The 17962-nt window shown below is 28.6% G+C and overlaps 1 protein-coding gene across 1 annotated transcript in view; it reads left to right on the top strand.

The window, feature by feature from the left end:
- The window catches only part of Gycalpha99B (guanylate cyclase 1 soluble subunit alpha 2), a 364604-nt gene that overhangs the window by 222899 nt on the left and 123743 nt on the right, over nucleotides 1–17962 (top strand). Inside the window, exon 5 of the mRNA XM_043040687.3 lies at nucleotides 14761–14957. Within this exon, the coding sequence (XP_042896621.2) occupies nucleotides 14761–14957 (197 nt within the window). The remainder of the gene's footprint in view (nucleotides 1–14760; nucleotides 14958–17962) is intronic.

Genomic DNA, 17962 nt, shown 5'->3' with positions numbered 1-17962 from the left:
GTCCCATGAAAATCTGTCATTTTCCTGGCTACTTTTATTTAGAGATTTATAGCCAAAATAGATAGCGCCAGGAATCAATATCTTAAAATGTATTTCAATCAATCTGAACATGCCTTGTTGCATGAATAAATTACCAATTTTCTGGCTCAAAATCTATTTCAAAAAATCTTTTCAAGGTGAGTAGGCTTTTATGCTGTCATTTTCCTGGCCTCTTGAAATTATTAATAACAAAAACTACATAGATTTTTCTGATTTATTTTAAGAAATATTGCTGTTTTCTGCAGAATATAAACGTCTTCGGCCAAAATATTAAATTAAAGTAAAGTTATTTGCTATAAAATGGCGCATTTGTCATTTTCTTGGCTTATGAATCCAGGACATAGAAGTGTTACCAGAAATTCTTTTTAACTGCTAATACTGTAAAGAGGGAATACAAATATTAACCTAATACAAAGTTTATGTATGATTGCAATATGCTTGGATGTAATCAAAGTTATTTATTTATTTATTGATTGATTATTATAAAAAATTTTATTCTGTACATATCAGCAACAAAAATTTTTTTGTTTCTTTCTCAGTGGATAAAAAGAATTAATTTAAGCAATTTATGGTCCATCTAACATAGAGGCTTAAGTTGAGTTACTTACTATTAACTTAAAATGACTGTTTTTAAACTTCTAAGGTAATATGTCATTTTCCTGGCATTCAAGATTTGGTGAATTTCTTTTTTATTTTTTTTCTCGAGCAAATGTCAATAAACTGCATTGCTGTCTATAAGATATTAATAAGTGTAGCTAAAGAAGTATACAAAAAAAATTTTAGATTATTTTTAGGACATTAAATGCGAAAAAAAAATTTTTGGTCCGAATTGTCATGCTTCGTGAGAATCACCCATTTATATATATATATATATATATATATATTCCGACTTCGGTTCATTTATTACAAGGCTCAATCATAAACTGTATGCAGTTATTAAGGAACATCTTTTGCTGTATGCATTGCTTTTGTTTTCTGCTGAAACTTTTCAAATTTGCTTGTCCATCATATAAAAAGTATTAAAAATGAATCAAATGTAACTTTTTGAAAATGTTCTAGTTGTTTTTAAAATTAAATGATTTTTGTAAATTCAGTATTAGATCATCTTCAAATTGTGTAGTTTGCTGATAAACTCAATTTTTTATTTGCAAAATATTCTTTGCTTTTTTCGTAGAATCTTTTCTGTAATTTCGAAGACATGATATTTTTATGCCCAGAAAAAATAGGAACGTAGCTTTTGCAAACTTCTTTTTACATATTTAGGAAGAACTTTCGAAACTTCCCGGAAAACGTGAACTTGATACCATTTGAAATTTTGATTACAAAAAAAGAAGAAAAAACATAGAGTCCTTTTTTTTACTGTATTGTTTTGTTTTTAATCTAGAATCACATGAGATAGACACCACTCAGTGTACCCTACAAAATTTTAAACTTTAAATTTAAAAATGTGCTTGCACATGTCAAACTGAAGTATAAACTAAAAATTTATTAAATTACAATTATTTTGATCTTTCCACTTTTAAAAACAATATTAATTATGAGGCAAACTTTCTCATAGTTAGATATAATAACAATTTTTGCTGATATTCTGCAAAATTAAATTACAATTTTTTAAAATTTACTCACATTTTGAATTCTTTAAATTTTACAACGTATATTGAATTCAAAAGGTTTCAAACTTTCGCTATAATTCCTTACAACTAAATTAATATGCAAAGTAAAATTTTAATATTATTTTCAAGCATGCATTTAAATTAAATGGGGATGGAAAAGGTGATACTGAGACAAAAGCAAATTAATTAGGTTCAATTTTTATTTTAATTAACAAAGACTATTTATGACAAACAGCATCTTCACTTTAAGATGCAGACAAATTAATTTAAGACGGTCTTAGAAAAACTTTTCTTTTGAAACAAATACAATTATTAATCACAAAAAGAACATAATTTAAATTCTTGGAAAATATTGAAAATAAAAGTTTCAAAAGAGGTAACCACAAAGGAAAATGCAAAATCAAAAGTACAAATACTTTATTCAGGTAATATTAATCTGAAAGTCAGTAATAAAAAGTTCCCTTCGAGGGAAAAGATTAACTTTAAAATTGAAAGCAAAATTCCTTTTTTGAAATAAAGTATTATTTGTGAAATACCGAAGTATTGGAATCAAGATTTTTAGTAATTATTTTTTGAAAAAGTGGGATAAAAAATCAATAGATGACAAAGAATAAAGATTTAAAAGGTAGGGTATTTCTGCTATCAAATGCAGAAGTTTTTCTAATAAATAAATACCATATTTAATCTAACAAAAATATTTAATTCAAAGGCAATTGTTATTCTTTAGTGATGCTAGTATTTTGTCATGAATAATGTTTGCTCACGTAAATATTTATTTATAAATAAAAACTAGACTAAACATTTCAACCATGTAAAAATCTTTTCCAAATAAAATTTTTGATATTTATCTTTTGGAAAAATATTAGGTAGAATTTTATTTTTAAAGCTTGCCAAATAAATATCAAACTCCAACTTGGAGACGTATAATATTAATCATGTGAACAAACCATTAGATCACATTTTAAGGCTACTACTGAAAAATAATAAAATTCCAGAAGTAGCCAGAATTTCAATTCTGGTTACTCATTTCAACGAAATTCTGATTACTTATACAATTAGTTTCTCACTGATAATAATTAATCGAATTGAGTAGTTGGATGAGATAATATGAGAGTTAGAAATAAGTGTAAATTATCATAATATCATCTCCCGTCTGTTAACTATATTATTTTCTCCTTTGCATTCGAAATAGATTTTAAATTAAAATTTTGTAATTTGGGGTCCTTCGTATTTTACAAAATTGCCAAATGCTTTCTGTTTTGTTCATTAATTAGTTAATTTTTTTAATTTTGTGAAACTTGATTGTTCGATTTATTATATTCCGCAAAATGCTTTACATATATATTTTTTTAATTATCGATATTTCGTTGTGTGTAAATTTCACTGTTATACAAATTTGATAATTTTTTTTCTTTAGAAGTACCTATAGTTATCTATAAACAAAAGGTACTTGAATTATATATCAAAAACAAAATGATCCATCACGTACCGTTTTTGTAAGGGAGAAGTCCCCAATGTTCCTAGTGAATCCCAACTCCTTCCGGCATCCATCTAGAGCCTCGAAACTACGGGAACGCAGATTTATATTTATATATATATATATATATATATATATATATATATATATATATATATATATATATATATATATATATATATATATATATATATATATATATATATATATATATATATATATATATATATATATATATATATATATATATATATATATATATATATATATATATATATATATATATATATATATATATATATATATATATATATATATATATATATATATACACAGTGGTGGCCAAAAGTGTGGACACTTTTTGAAAGTTTCATGTTTTTCAACTTTGTGTGCTTGTAGAATATATTAATTTTCACTTAAATACAAAAGTTTATAAATCAAACTGAAGGTAATTTAATGTAGAATTTAATAATGAATACAGTATTACAATATCTGTATTACAAAAAAAGTTATGCAACTAATAGTAAGATCGATCTTAGATTTGCATTTTTTTAAAGTGATACTTACACAATCAATACTTAGTAGGATAACCCTTATTTTTTAAGACAGCTTCCCAGCTTCTTTTCATTGAGTGAACGACTGTTTGAAGTTCATCCTTCGTAATCACATGGTGTCAAGAATCAATTATAGCTTCAATAAGTTGTCTTTTATTAGATGGACGTTTTTTTCGTGCAAGAATTTTCAAACGTCACCGCAAATTTTCAATTGGATTGAGATCAGGACTGTTTCTTGGCCGTGGTAATATATCTATACCTTTATTTTGAAACCATGTTTTGCATACTTTTGCTGTGTGTCATGGAGCTGAATCCTGCTGAAAAATAAATGGTGCGTTGTTGGGGAAGAGATCCCGGATGGAAGGAATCAATTTTGGTATCAGGACAGTTTCGATGTATTTTTTGGCATTCAGGATGCCAAGAATCACTTGAATTCGGCCCACACCATCTGCAGACATACATGCCTAAATCATACCATTTGTTGGGGTTTTTTGTAGTTGCTTCAATGCAATCAGGATGAAGTGCTTCACCTACTCTACGTCTCACGTATTTTCTATCATCACGACCAAAGAGCGATATTCTACTCTCATCGCTCCAGATTACTTGCTTCCATTGATTTTCTGACCATTTAATGTGTTCTTTTGCCCACTTAACTCGTTTTTCGCTTTGCTTTTGATTTAAATATGGTTTTTTCCTTGGAGTTCTAGCTTGTAGTCCAAATCCTGATAACTCTCTTCTTATTGTTCTTGAACTTACTGCAATACGCGCTGCATAGATTTCACATCTAATGGCATCTGATGAAATTTTTCTATCTTGAAGGCATAGCCGTTTAATTTTTCTATCGGCGGTAGCACTTGTGCATTTTTTTCGGCCTGATTTGGCTTCATTTTCCACTGATTTCGTTTTTTCATAACGTAAACGGAACTTCCGTACACCAGAACAAGTCACTGAACCACTAACTTGTCTTTCAATTTCAGCATAAGAGAGGCCATTTTCTCTCAATATGACAATTCGGCTTCTTTTTGTAGATGTCTAATTAGTTCTTCTTGTTGATGACATTGTTTAAAATTAGTTTAATTAAAAGAAAGGACTTCAAAATTGAAAAACAGCAATACTCTATTTAATTGTACTAGTATGCATCATTCCGCAAAATATTTTCACAACAATAACTCTTTTGCCATCCAAATAACCTAAACTATAGTTACAGACATTTGATTGGTCCTAAGAACAGTGTTTGTGATTGGCTAGTACGCTTTTATTACAAAACACGTCTTTATTCAAAACGATTTATGTTTGTTTGTTCTACTAAAATAGGCATAACTTTTTTTGTAATACACATATTTTAATTCTGTTTTTGTTATTAAATTTTACATTGAATTACCTTCAATTTGATATATAAACTTTTGTATTTAAGTGAAAATTAATATATTCTACAAGCACACAAAGTTGAAAAACACGAAGCTTTCAAAAAGTGTCCACACTTTTGGCCACCACTGTATATATATATATATATATATATATATATATATATATATATATATATATATATATATATATATATATATAATATATTTTTTTTATTTATTTTTTTTTTGCGAGAAATGCCAATAACTTGGTGACTGTACCATTGTAATATTTGCACCTTTCCTTTACTTGTAAATTGTTATTGCGTATTGTTAAAATAAATAAAAATTGTCAAGCTTAAATATGAATTTTGGGGAAAATGATGTGTGGTAATCAAAACATAAATACATATTCCTTATTTTTAGCCAAACACTTGCCAGAAATTGATATTTTTAAAAACATGAGATATTATACATGGTTTGAAGTGTTATTTGAAAGAGATCAGAATTTTATTACTGTTATTTATTAAGGAGCAAATAATCTTCATAAGAAATCCTAGCAATTTGACATATATTATGACAGTATTATGTCAAATTAGCCTTTGAGGAAGACTATTTTTGTTTAGAATTATTTCTATTTTAAAACCGTTGTTAAACCGCAGTCCCAAATTTAAATTTACGACTACCAATTTTCAACTCTGTAGTCTTGTAATTTTGAACTCAATCCAGAAGACAAGAGAACTTCTGGATCAGTACCCCCAGAGGTATTGATTTGTTATGGGAACTTCAAGGACTTAGTAACCCTGGCAGATTCAACCTGTAACAGTCACCATTTGATACACGGGGATTCTTCGGCCAACTACATTTAACTCCCGTTCTCGAGAACAGAGAACAAGACTCCAACGGTCAATAAACCAGGCTATTCCAGCCCGACTTGAGGAATTAATCAGCATTTACACTACATGGAGATTGAAACCACGAAAACATGGCAAATGGATCTAGCCCATGATCCGCCTACCACTTTGTGTTTTTTACGTCATAATTGCAATTTTGAATTATCATAATCAATTTGTCATCAATGCGTGCATGGAAGGAAAAATATGGTATAATAAAAACTATTAGAATATGATTAAATTTACCGTGTTTCTGCTTCTATGGGAACACTAAAAGCTCGATAATATGTACCAAAGCGCTTTGGTAATCACTTTGGTAAAATTGAGAATGAAATTTATTTTTATAATGTATGGTAAAATTTGATAGTTTTATCACTGATTACTTAGAGCATGGCACCGAAATCATTTATTCGGATAAATTTACTCTTCAGTTTTGTCTTATTTACAGAAAGAATGATCGTAAAAGCTGCATTCTGAGAAAGAGAATTTTTGTTAAACAGCTACCATTGAATATACCGTTTATTTTGGTTTTAATTACCAGAATTATGTGTCTCATTTTAAAACCAGAAATGTCAATACTATATAAAAAAAGTAATTTTTCTGGAATTTCGTTCTCTATTTGAGGTTCAAAAGCGAGCTGTCTCATTGGAGGCAAGCGTTCTAGCTCCTGAGCCATCTCGGTCCTCTCGAGATATTTAACCATTTGAATACATTTTGGTGACCTTAATATTTTCTCGCTACAGCCTTGCCTGTGACGTTCGGATAATGTAACTATATATTCTGAATTTCAAGGGGAAAAAGTAGATTTCTCTTAAGAAGCTTTTAAAATAACCCTCTTACCTAACGATGTTGAACGATGTATGTGGTGTTCTATATGCTCACAAGCATTGTCGAAAAACCGAATATAGTCAGAGAATAGATATTTTGTTTCTGGCTCACTCTGAACACAAATTTAGCTTAAAATATTCTTAGAAATAAATGAATCCTGAGTTAGAGATTTAGTATGCACATTGCAATATAAAATGACCCAAGTCTATTATTTATTAATGATACTTCAAAATGACATTTTTGGTAATTTGAATATAAATAACATTCAATTTTAAAACGAATAAATATTTATAGAAGAAACATAATAGTCATTAATATTATTTTGACTATTGTATGAGGAAAATAAATTGTTACAATTTTCCTGTAGGAATGAATTTTTACATCTTAGATATACTTTTAAGAAGAACAAGTAATAACTGATATTGCCGCAGGATATTTGCTGATGGTTTTTTTCCGGTTGAAATTTCGAAAGATTTACGTGACTGGGATAAATCCCTTCTCAAACACTTTTACGACTGTCTGCTATGATGGATAAGAAAACACAATCTAGATACTTTCTCTAAATGGATTATAAACCTATTATTAACTTTTATTGATATTTTGAATTTTATTTTAAAATAGATACTACATTTGCCACGAGATAAATTGAAAAATTGAATTTCCAATTTGCATTTATATAACAATATTAAAAACTAGTTAAATTTGCATCCAGTGAAACGAATCTGGATCAAAATAGCAATTTATCTTAGTTTTGTAAAATGTTTTATGTTTCCGGATTTTCTAAATAAATCTTTATCTTACTTTTATGTACTAAATTGCTCGCTTCATTCGTTAAATAACATTTCCAATCTACATTCATATAACAATATTGAAAACTAGTTAAATTTGTATGCAATTGAACAAGTCTGGATAAAAATAGCAATTTATCTTAAATTTTTATCTTAGTAGTTTCATGAATCCTGAATTTCTAAATAAATCCTTATTGTATTTTCTTGTACTAATTTGCTCGCTTCATTAAGTGCTAAACTCAAATTTTACAAGTAAAAGACTAATTAGTTGAAATTATTTAAAGTGAATAATAAACTATTTTAATAAACATTTTTTGAATATTTCAAAAAATTCTTTCGAAAATTTAAAAACAGATTTGAACATAGTCGTTCGAAAAACAGTGGGTATTCTTCTAAAATCTTATCTTCAAAATATCGCGAGGCAGAATCTCTCGATTTTGTACTTGATTTTCAGGCTTAAACAAGAAATCGTTAATGGACATTTCTTTGTGCCATTTCATTCGATTACTACTGGACATTTTTTATAATCATGATATTTATTGCTCGTCACTTAACCCATGAATTCTGAATTTTTACATAACACATTTTTCATACTTTTTTAATAATCTTGCATGAATTTAGATTAAAATAAGTTGAAATATTATATTTAGCATTTTAATAATTTATATTTATTAAATACAGCTTGAAACACCGGTGCCAAACACGGCTCATTACCCTACAATAGATTTTCAAATTTACACTTATTTGCAATTTCTTAAATCTAAGAGAAACAGTTATACATCATTGAAATTTCTATAATTCACAAAATCAATCATTGATACATTTTTAATTGTAAATGAAAAAAAAAATTCCAATTACTTCTTTTGGACTTCATATTTTAGTGCAAATATAATTCCGATAAGCAAACAGATATTTTTTAGTAACTATTAGATGTTTTTTTATAAATAAAAAATACCAAAATATAAACTGCTGTTTGTAGAAAATGCAACACCATGAAAGAATCATCAGAATCAAATGAAATTTAATGCAGAAACGACTTGTACTGATACAAATAAATGATGAAATTTTCAAAACAAAAGAAACAAATTAAGCGTCCGAAATCAGTATTTGGTGCAGCCACCACGCGCTGCAATAAGTGCTGCTATACGACGTGGCATGGAGTCAAACAGATGTTGAATATCTGCTTGAGGAAGAGAATTCCATATCGCTTGTATGCGCAACCAAAGTTCGTCTTTGGAAACTGCAGGACGCGGATCACGAGTGAGACGCCGACCAACCATATCCCACACGTGCTCAATAGGCGACATATCCGGCGAATAAGCAGGCCAAGGAAGAAGTTGCATGCGTTGTGCTGAACAGAAGTCTCTAACAGTCCGCGCAACATGTGGGCGTGCATTATCCTGCTGAAAGATAGCTCCAGGGATGCCTTGAAGGAAAGGAACGACTTCGGGCTGTAGCACTTCACGGACGTATCTGTTGCTATTGAGATTACCCTCAATTCGTATCAAATTGGATCGTCCATGATACGAAATCGCACCCCAGACCATAACTCCGGGTGTTCGACCACAATGTCGTTCAATAATACACTCAGGAAGGCAGCGTTGACCGGCATAACGTCTAACACGAACACGGCCATCATGGGTCCACAAATTGAAGCGTGATTCATCTGAAAAGACAACTTGGTGCCAATCAGCTCGCCAGTCTCTGTGCTCAAGAGCCCACTGCCGACGCAGCCGTCGATGATCCGCCGTGAGGGGAATCCTGTATAATGGCACCCTTGCACGCAATCCACGGCGCAGCAGACGACGACGAATTGACGAAGCCGACAATTGTACACCTGTAGCAGTAGACCAATGTGCTGCCAGCTGCCTGGAGGAAGCTGTGCGATCATTCACCGCCATGCGGAGCAGGTGTCGATCATCGCGCTCTGACGTCACCTTCTGTCGTCCAGTGCCTGTTTTTCGAGTTGTTCGGTGCTCGTCGGTCCACTGCTTCCAAACTCGCATCACTGTGGAACTGTTCCGCTGCATACGAGCTGCTATTGCGCGATAGGAAAATCCTCCTTCTCGAAGGCCGATTATCCTCCCTCGTTCAAACTCCGTAAGTTGCTTGAATTTCTTATTCTTCCGTCGTGGAGGCATACTCAGGTCTCACTAAACGTTTGCCACTAACAAATAATCATAGACTATTTTCAACGTCCCGCTACAGCACTTTATTTATACGCTTTCAGCATCAATTCAGAGGGCGCTGCGCGCGCCACGCACGCGCGATGGCTCTGAAACTTTATTAATTTGCATAATATCCTATAATTGACATTTGCTGCGAATTTCATTTGATTCTGATGATTCCTTCATGGTGTTGCATTTTCTACAAACAGCAGTTTATCTTTGCCTGTAATTAGAATGTTAGTAAAAATGTATAAAAGAGACAAAGGTGACCCATCTACGCCAAAGGGTTAAGAAAGTACATCTAAGACAAGGGATAGGCTAAAGAAAACTGACAAAACTACGAAAGCTGGAGCGACCAACAATTACTGCCTTTCAATATAACAATAGTTTAATAACTGCGCCTTTTATATGTAAAAAATATGATCAAAATACCGTTACGAAAACATGAAGCGATATTTTCACGGTATTCATCGTGATATTTTGTACTTTCGAAATATCTCCACTTAAGATTTTTTGCCAGTGCCAAAGAAAAATAACATAGCGCTTTAGAAATGGCATTTATAGATCAGTTAGTCAAAAATCAAAATTTTGATTTTCGCCAATTTAATTTTGCTGTATTTGCCAAGTTTCCATTATTAATTGCGAGAACCTAAAACTTTTAGTGTGCCAGTATAAAACTCGATAGTCCACAAGTAATTTCCCTCAAAATGTTTGATTTCCATTTCATTTCCATTTGATTTCTTCGCATAATTTAGTAAATTTATTTCCTATTTTCCTACTTGATAAATAATTGACATATTATCTATTTTCCCCTTGGCATTCAAAACCATATTGGCAACAAATGAAATATATTAGCAATGATTTAGTAAGAGACTTCTTAGGAACATGGATGAAAGATTTCGATTCTATATTTCAGAAATGGTAGAATTTTCTACATTTTTTGAAACTAAATCAAATTTAGTGTATGTTATAAGCGTTTTCAATTTTTAACAAGTGTAACACATTTTTTTAACAAAAGAAAAAATAAATAAAGAAAAAAACCTTATGACCCACGCCATTTTGCGAGATTCAGTTAATATTTAGTTACTGAAGCAGGGTATGTATGGGTCATTTTAAACAAGCGCACAATTATTCTTGTTGTATTTTCTTCTGTTAAAACACCGAAATACCATCGTTTTTTAGCGTATACAGAATGCATAGCTCCCTTATTCTCCTGTTCTCAAAGTTTTTCACTCATTTTTGTGGGACAGTAGTAAAGACGAAGAGAATGCAAAAAAAATTTCACAATCATTGTTGAGATCGAAATCGCCATTGAGTTAATCGAAATCAGGATAAGTGGCAGAACTATTCGATTCATCAGCGCGAAATCATAACTAACATGTCATAAATCTGGAGTGGTATCTGTTGTAGAAACATTTATCCGGCATTAAACTGCTGTATTATTGCATTTATTGAAAGATTCATTTTTTCGCAATTTTATTAAATTAATATTTTTGTTAATTCTGAAGTAATCTATTTTTACTGAAGCAAAATTTTTAAAATTTAAGCAAAATGATATTAATTCAATAAAGACATCTTACCTTAAAACTAATGAAGTAATAATTTTACAAATAGTTGAGGAAATATTCTTTTAACTATTACGGTAATACATCTGTGCAATACCTACCAAATCATGCAGTATATTATTAATAAAAACATGCAGAATATTATTAATTTAAAAAAAAAAATCACTCGTCAGGAATTTATAAATTTCGTTTTATTTTAGTTTATACCTTAATCTTAATTTTAAGAATTTCCTTTACATTCCAGCGAAAAGTAGATGCAAACTAAGATGCATATGTTAATCTAAGATGTGCATATTAAGTAAGATGTTTACAATAATTTTTATTTGTTATTAAATCATAAAAAATATCAAATAACAATAACAATAAAAGATAAATAACATTTCATTTTTAGGAACATTTCATTTTTTAAGAACATTTCATTTTTAAGAACATTTTTCGAATGATTGTGGACTTAAATTAAAATTTAATTATGAAATTGTAGAAATTTTGTGAATTGAAATTCATATAAATTTGCTAGTAGATATTGAAATTAACTAAAATATTGCCAAATAAAGGAACAATTGAAACGAATCTGTTGAAAGTATTTAAATTAAAAATAATCATTTTATTTAAACCATTCTAAAAATATTTAAAAGTAATAGTAATGTACATATACTCAGCTAAAAATAAACTGCAGAAAATCTACCAAAAAATGCAGTTTGAAGACTGTGGTGATTTGGCTAATTCCACTACAGTATTTTTGAAGTGGAAACACTACAAAATTACTGCAGTTTGTAAACTGCATCAAGTATGTATTTTATGAATTTTTCTTTTATGTATATAGACAGTGTAAGTTATCTCCCTTATCAATATATATGTTTAGAATTTTTACCTAAATATAAGTAATTAATATGTAATCAAAGACAAATAGAAAAAATAAACGTAAACACTATTAAAAGTTGATTTACCAACGAGGAAAGCATGATTGAAGACATCTAAGACTTTAAATTTTACAACAATACAAAGTAACTGTAGTTTTTCTGCAGATTCATCAGAAAATATACTTCTGAATCAATGACTACATAATTACTTCAAATTTACTGCAGGATAACAACGAATTTCAAAGTTTTTTTCAAAAATTTATGATCTTAAAATGATCTCACTTGAACTACACTAATATGGTAGACAATAGATAAAAGTTTTCTTGAAATAAATTACGTATAAATTACTTCACTTTATCTGCAAAATAACTGCAGTGTTTTTACAGTTAGGATTGCACTACAGAAAATCAGCAGTTAACTGTAGAAAAACTGCATCAGTTCTGTAGAATAACTGCAGTGTATTTTTAGCTGGGTAGATACATATAAAGTACATATAGATATAAAGTGTATATAAGTATTTTTATTTATTTATTTAGATATCTAGCACACTGTTAGATTTCAGTCTCTTCAAAGAAAAATTCATCAATGCTTCTGATAAAATTCAAACTTATATCAATGCCAGGGGCAAAATTTCTCAATCGACTTTCAGTCAAGTTTCATATTTTAAAACGCATTTTTCAACTATGAAATATTTGAAAGCATTTTCCAATCAAACAACAAAATTTCCGAGTAACATATTGCATAAAATGCTACTCTATATTTTTATAAATCTCAGGCTAGTTCTTATTTTATAAAAAATCAATATAATTTAACTTTATACCCCTTTTTTATAGACATCTTAGAAAAATATGATATTTGTTATAAAATATTACATTTATAAATTGAAAGTCTGAAACGATACGTATTCAAAAAACACTTTTCAAACTTAACAAAACAAACAAAAAAAATCAAGCAGTGAAAAAAAATCATGAAACTCTTAAAATATTAAAGAAAACACCAAGAAATCCTTATATTCGAAGAAACTTTCAATGTCAATTTTTTTTAATAAAAGAGAGTTGTACAGGCTTTTTCTGCCATTTAATTTAAATATTTATTTTCCGAAGTTGATTAATGTTGAAAAAGTATTATAAATATACTTATTAGAGTTTAAAGTAATAATTATAATAATTTAAACTATCCAAATAAAAAACAGCTATAGAACAAAACTTGTTTCTCTTTTTTAATACCAATAAAAAGATTAACGTGGAAGAATAATCATTGAACAACTATATATTGCTGGATTTGATAGACGAATGAAGCTAGGATAAAAATAATTTGGATAAGCCAATTAAGAAACAAAGGTATTATGCCACTATATAACGTTACAAAAACATATGCTTTATTCGCATTAAGGAATTATAAATGCTTTAAAAAACTGTGAAAAGATATTCATAGGAAATTACAAAAAAAGTTTTTAAAAAAATCTATAGTAGATATAAAGCAAAAACAATAGCTATTATTAGAGGATATCAAACCACGGCTAAAGTGGAATAAAATTGAGTTAATTTATTTTGTAATTTTTTAATTAAAAATTACACTATTATAGTTTTTTCATATAAAAACTAGAACAGTATAATTTAAAATGCATTCACAACATTGCCACGCAATTACATTTATTTTTAATTCAATTGTAATAGTAGAAATAGTATTTAGTGTTTGAGAAATGTAAAAAAAGCTCTTCATTTTTATAATTATTTTTCCGTATTCTATTTAATAGTGAGCACTATAAATCTCCAGTTGTTTCGAGGATTTTTTTTAAAAATCTATATAGTCTGTTGCAAACTATAACATTCTGGTGAAATTACCATTCTGTATGGTAATTACATTTTTTGTTAAAAAAACAACATCATTTTGGTATGAAACCAAAATATACACCTTTTAAACCATTCATTTGTTAATTTTTCCGTTCATATGGTGAAAGTTTACCAGAAATTCTGGTTCTCTAAATAATAGCTCTTATCAACACACATTTAGTAAAAAATACAAAACTGAGAAGTAAATTTAAACGAATAAATGGTTTTTATGCCATGCTTTAAGGTATGATAAAAATTACCAAACTTTACTACATTTACCAAATTTAGTCACATATTATAAAACCATATTTAATTGCATATTCTACAAAAATCATTATCAAAGCGCTTCGGTAAAAATTCGGTAAATATTTAAGAGGTCCCCGCAATGCCCAAAACATGATAAATTTTACCATATTCTGGTAGTTTTGGCCAAACTTTTATTTCTCAGAGCTTGTTTCCACTCCTAAAGTTTCGATATAACAACGCTAAAAGTGGAATCACAAGTAATTTTTCAAAAGTTCTATCATTTAGATATTTTATGTGTCATTAACACAAAAGTATCTGAAACAAAACTTATTTTATGCTGAGATGTCATTAAAACTATTATTCATTATTATTTCATGTTTTATATGACACATCAAAATTAGAAAGATCTTTTTGATCTGCATTTCAAGTGTGATTTATCATTAAAACTTTTTTTTTTTTTTTAAACATTTTCAGTTGAAACTCTTTAATAATTATTTATCAACATTGATTGAAAATGCACTTATCTTATTTAAAAAGAGTTTTTTTCTTTTTAGGATCTTCTCAAGATAAACTGCTTGAAAAGATAGGACATTGTGTAGCCAATACTTGTCTCCTATGGTTTCGAAAGTCGTTAAAATTCCTTGGCAACACTGTTGAAGATATGTGGTTAAGTGTTGAAAATGTTCGAGTGGCCTCTTCTGAAGCAGATACTTCCTTAAGAGTTGAAGCGATACCTGATGGACCCTTACAAGTAAATTTCGAACAATATTTTTATTTTATTTTTATTACTTAACAATAAAAAGAATATCAAAATTAAATGAATAAGAGAATCTTTTAAAGCAACAGAAACCCTATGCCACTAATATTAAAAAGTATAATTTTCAATAAATAATTTTTAATAATTGCGTTACATTTTAGCTTAAATTTTAAAATCAATGATTTTTTTTTTACTGTTTCAATGAGAATCATTGTAAAACTTTTAGTGCAATGTTACCACCAATTTTACAGTGCATGTTGTCACATTTTTTATTTACTTTTCAACTGTTATATCTTTATTAATTAATAAATTGTTTATTTGCTTGTTTACTGACAACATATATTTTCAGGCCCATTAGAATCAGTTTGATGACTTATTGCAAAAACATTTCATTTAAAAAGAATCACATTTTTAGTTATAGATTCGTCCTAATTCTTTCAAACAATAGTTTTTATCATTTTTATATAAATTTTTACACCATAACTACAGTTATGCACTTAAAAATGTATTTTAGTTTTGCCCAGCACTGAAACTGGGTGCAACTATGCACATAAATTTTTTACAGTGTTTACAATTTTGATAAGAAGTTTTGCAACGTAATTTGTTTATATTTATACAAGATTTTTTGGAAAAAAAAGACACTAAAAATTACCGAAATTTTGCGGATACTAATTTTGAAAACATAATTAAGGACATAAAATCTTGTTTGATACAGTTAAATAATGTAAGGAGACAATGCGTATGCATATCTAAATTTAAATTTATTAAACGTGTAAACTTTTTTAAATTATTTACTTAATTTCCTACAGGAATTTTTATACAGAAAAAAAACACCTTAAAAACATTACAATTTTATTGATACAATTTTTTTCACTGAAATTTTAGCAAAAGCTCTTGTTTAATGAATTTAAATAATTCAATGTACAAGTATACCAAAATATATGTTTATTAAACCAGTAATTTAAGAGAAGGTCTTCCTTGTGTGTTGAAATTTATAGTTTTGAGGAAAAGACGCCTAAAAAAATGAGTAAAATCATGAAGCATGGCGCAAAAATTTTTAAGCAATCTTAAAAATACTTATAATGAGGCTTATATTGGGAATTAAAATTATTTGACAATAGAATTCCTTTAGTTATCTATTTGAACTGCAGTACTAAAAGAAAAATCGAAAAATTTGTGTTTCTGTCAATAAATTTTGGTTGAGGACAAAACTTCATATGTTATAAACGTATAAATGGTTTTATATTTTAGGAATATAGATTTCTTCCAGAAATTTAAAATATTTATCCATAATCTTAATTATTCATAATCTTAATTTTTGAGTGATACCCCCCACATTTAAATTTACTAAGACTTTTACTGACTTTTCGTAAAAGGTCCATTTTTGTGAGGGGTGAAATTTAAGTTTTGTTTTTATGAAAAAAAGAAACTCAAAATTCATAACTTAAAGACTTGTAAACGCATATAAATTATTGATTTCGTTAAAAATGTGCATTTTTTGGAACTTATAAGATAATTTATTCGCAATCCTATTTTTTGTTTATTTAGTTTTACTCGAAGAAGATCACACATCACAACATAGTAGAACAAACATCATTCGAATGAATGTAATTATCATTCATCATAGCTTCATCGGGTAAAAATTAATAATAATAAAAAAATAGGATTACGAAAAAATCGTATTTAAAGTTTCGATCGTATTTTTTGTAATTCCATTGTTTCATTAATTTTTAAAAGAAGAAGCAACTCACCATATTAATAGAACAAACATTATTCGAATTTATATAGTTATTGATCATCATGACTAATTAAAATACTTTATTTTTAAACCTCAAGACAATACTTTAAAAACAAATTATATGTAATGCACGTGTTCCACAAACTACTCTAAAGAGGTTATCTTTTGAAGAAAATAGGAGATCCTGATTCCGGAGTTGCTCTAATGATGCTTTTCCTCTTCTTGTTATGTTTTTTTTCTTTTGTATTCATGTCAGACGAAATTTATAGCGCCGTTAATTCTGTTTATTATCAGTAGGTCTATTTTCATAGATTTAGATGCAGAGTAGCAAAAAGTTGCCTTCATGCTATTAAACTACACTTATTAGTCTGTAAAGACAAAATTCAATATACTTCTTTGCTAATTTAAGCATATTTTAGCTTCTTTATAGGAAACGAATACGAACACTTATAAAACTATGCAATTCGCATTATCAGTTAGCAACCACTTATGAAATCGTTTACTAATTATTTGTTTAGTTAAATTCTAAATGTTTGTCTTTGAACGTAAATTGTAAGCATAAAATTCATTGCTTTCAAAAAAATACAATTAGAAACAACAGTTGACTAAAATAAAAAAATTTAAATTTCAAGATTTGCCAGACGTGAATGAAAAGAAACAAAGGTGATTTAAAAATAAAACCTAAAGTTGACAACAAGTATGGAAAAATAAAAGTAAGAAACAAAACTAGAGAAGTCACACAGTGTCCACACAGAGAGAGAATAGAACAAGAAAAACCATAATGGTCGAGACGAGCAAATAAGGGTGAAACGCATTTCCACGCGCTATGGAGTAATGTCGTTAAAAAGAGAATCAACATTCATGTGAATACTATGGAGAAAAGGTGAGGAGTTAATGTCGTATAAAAGGGAATCACCATTCATATGAATATCCTCACGACCTCTATATAGTGCGTGGAAATGCATGTTACCCTTATTTATTCCTCTTAGCAGCTGTGGTTCTTCTTGTTTTGTTTTTGTCTTTCTTTTCTCTAGGCTATTTTGGTTTTTCTAGTTTTGTTTCTCGCCTTTTTTTCCAATTTTCGATAGCAACTGTACTTTTTTATCTTTTAAATCTATTTTGTTTCTTCGCATTTATGCCTGGCAAGTCTTGAAAATAGGTGCTTAGTTTTGAGAGGTTTAAATATGTGGACTGTTATTTCCAATTTGTATATTTGTTAAACGAATGAAGTTTTTAGTCAAGTAATATCTTACTGCTTCAG

This window comes from Parasteatoda tepidariorum, chromosome 11 (genome assembly GCF_982258835.1).
Source record: "Parasteatoda tepidariorum strain Cologne lab strain chromosome 11, Ptep-v5.0, whole genome shotgun sequence".
Classification (NCBI taxonomy): Eukaryota; Metazoa; Arthropoda; class Arachnida; order Araneae; family Theridiidae; genus Parasteatoda; species Parasteatoda tepidariorum.
This window is presented reverse-complemented; position numbering and strand designations above follow the sequence as displayed.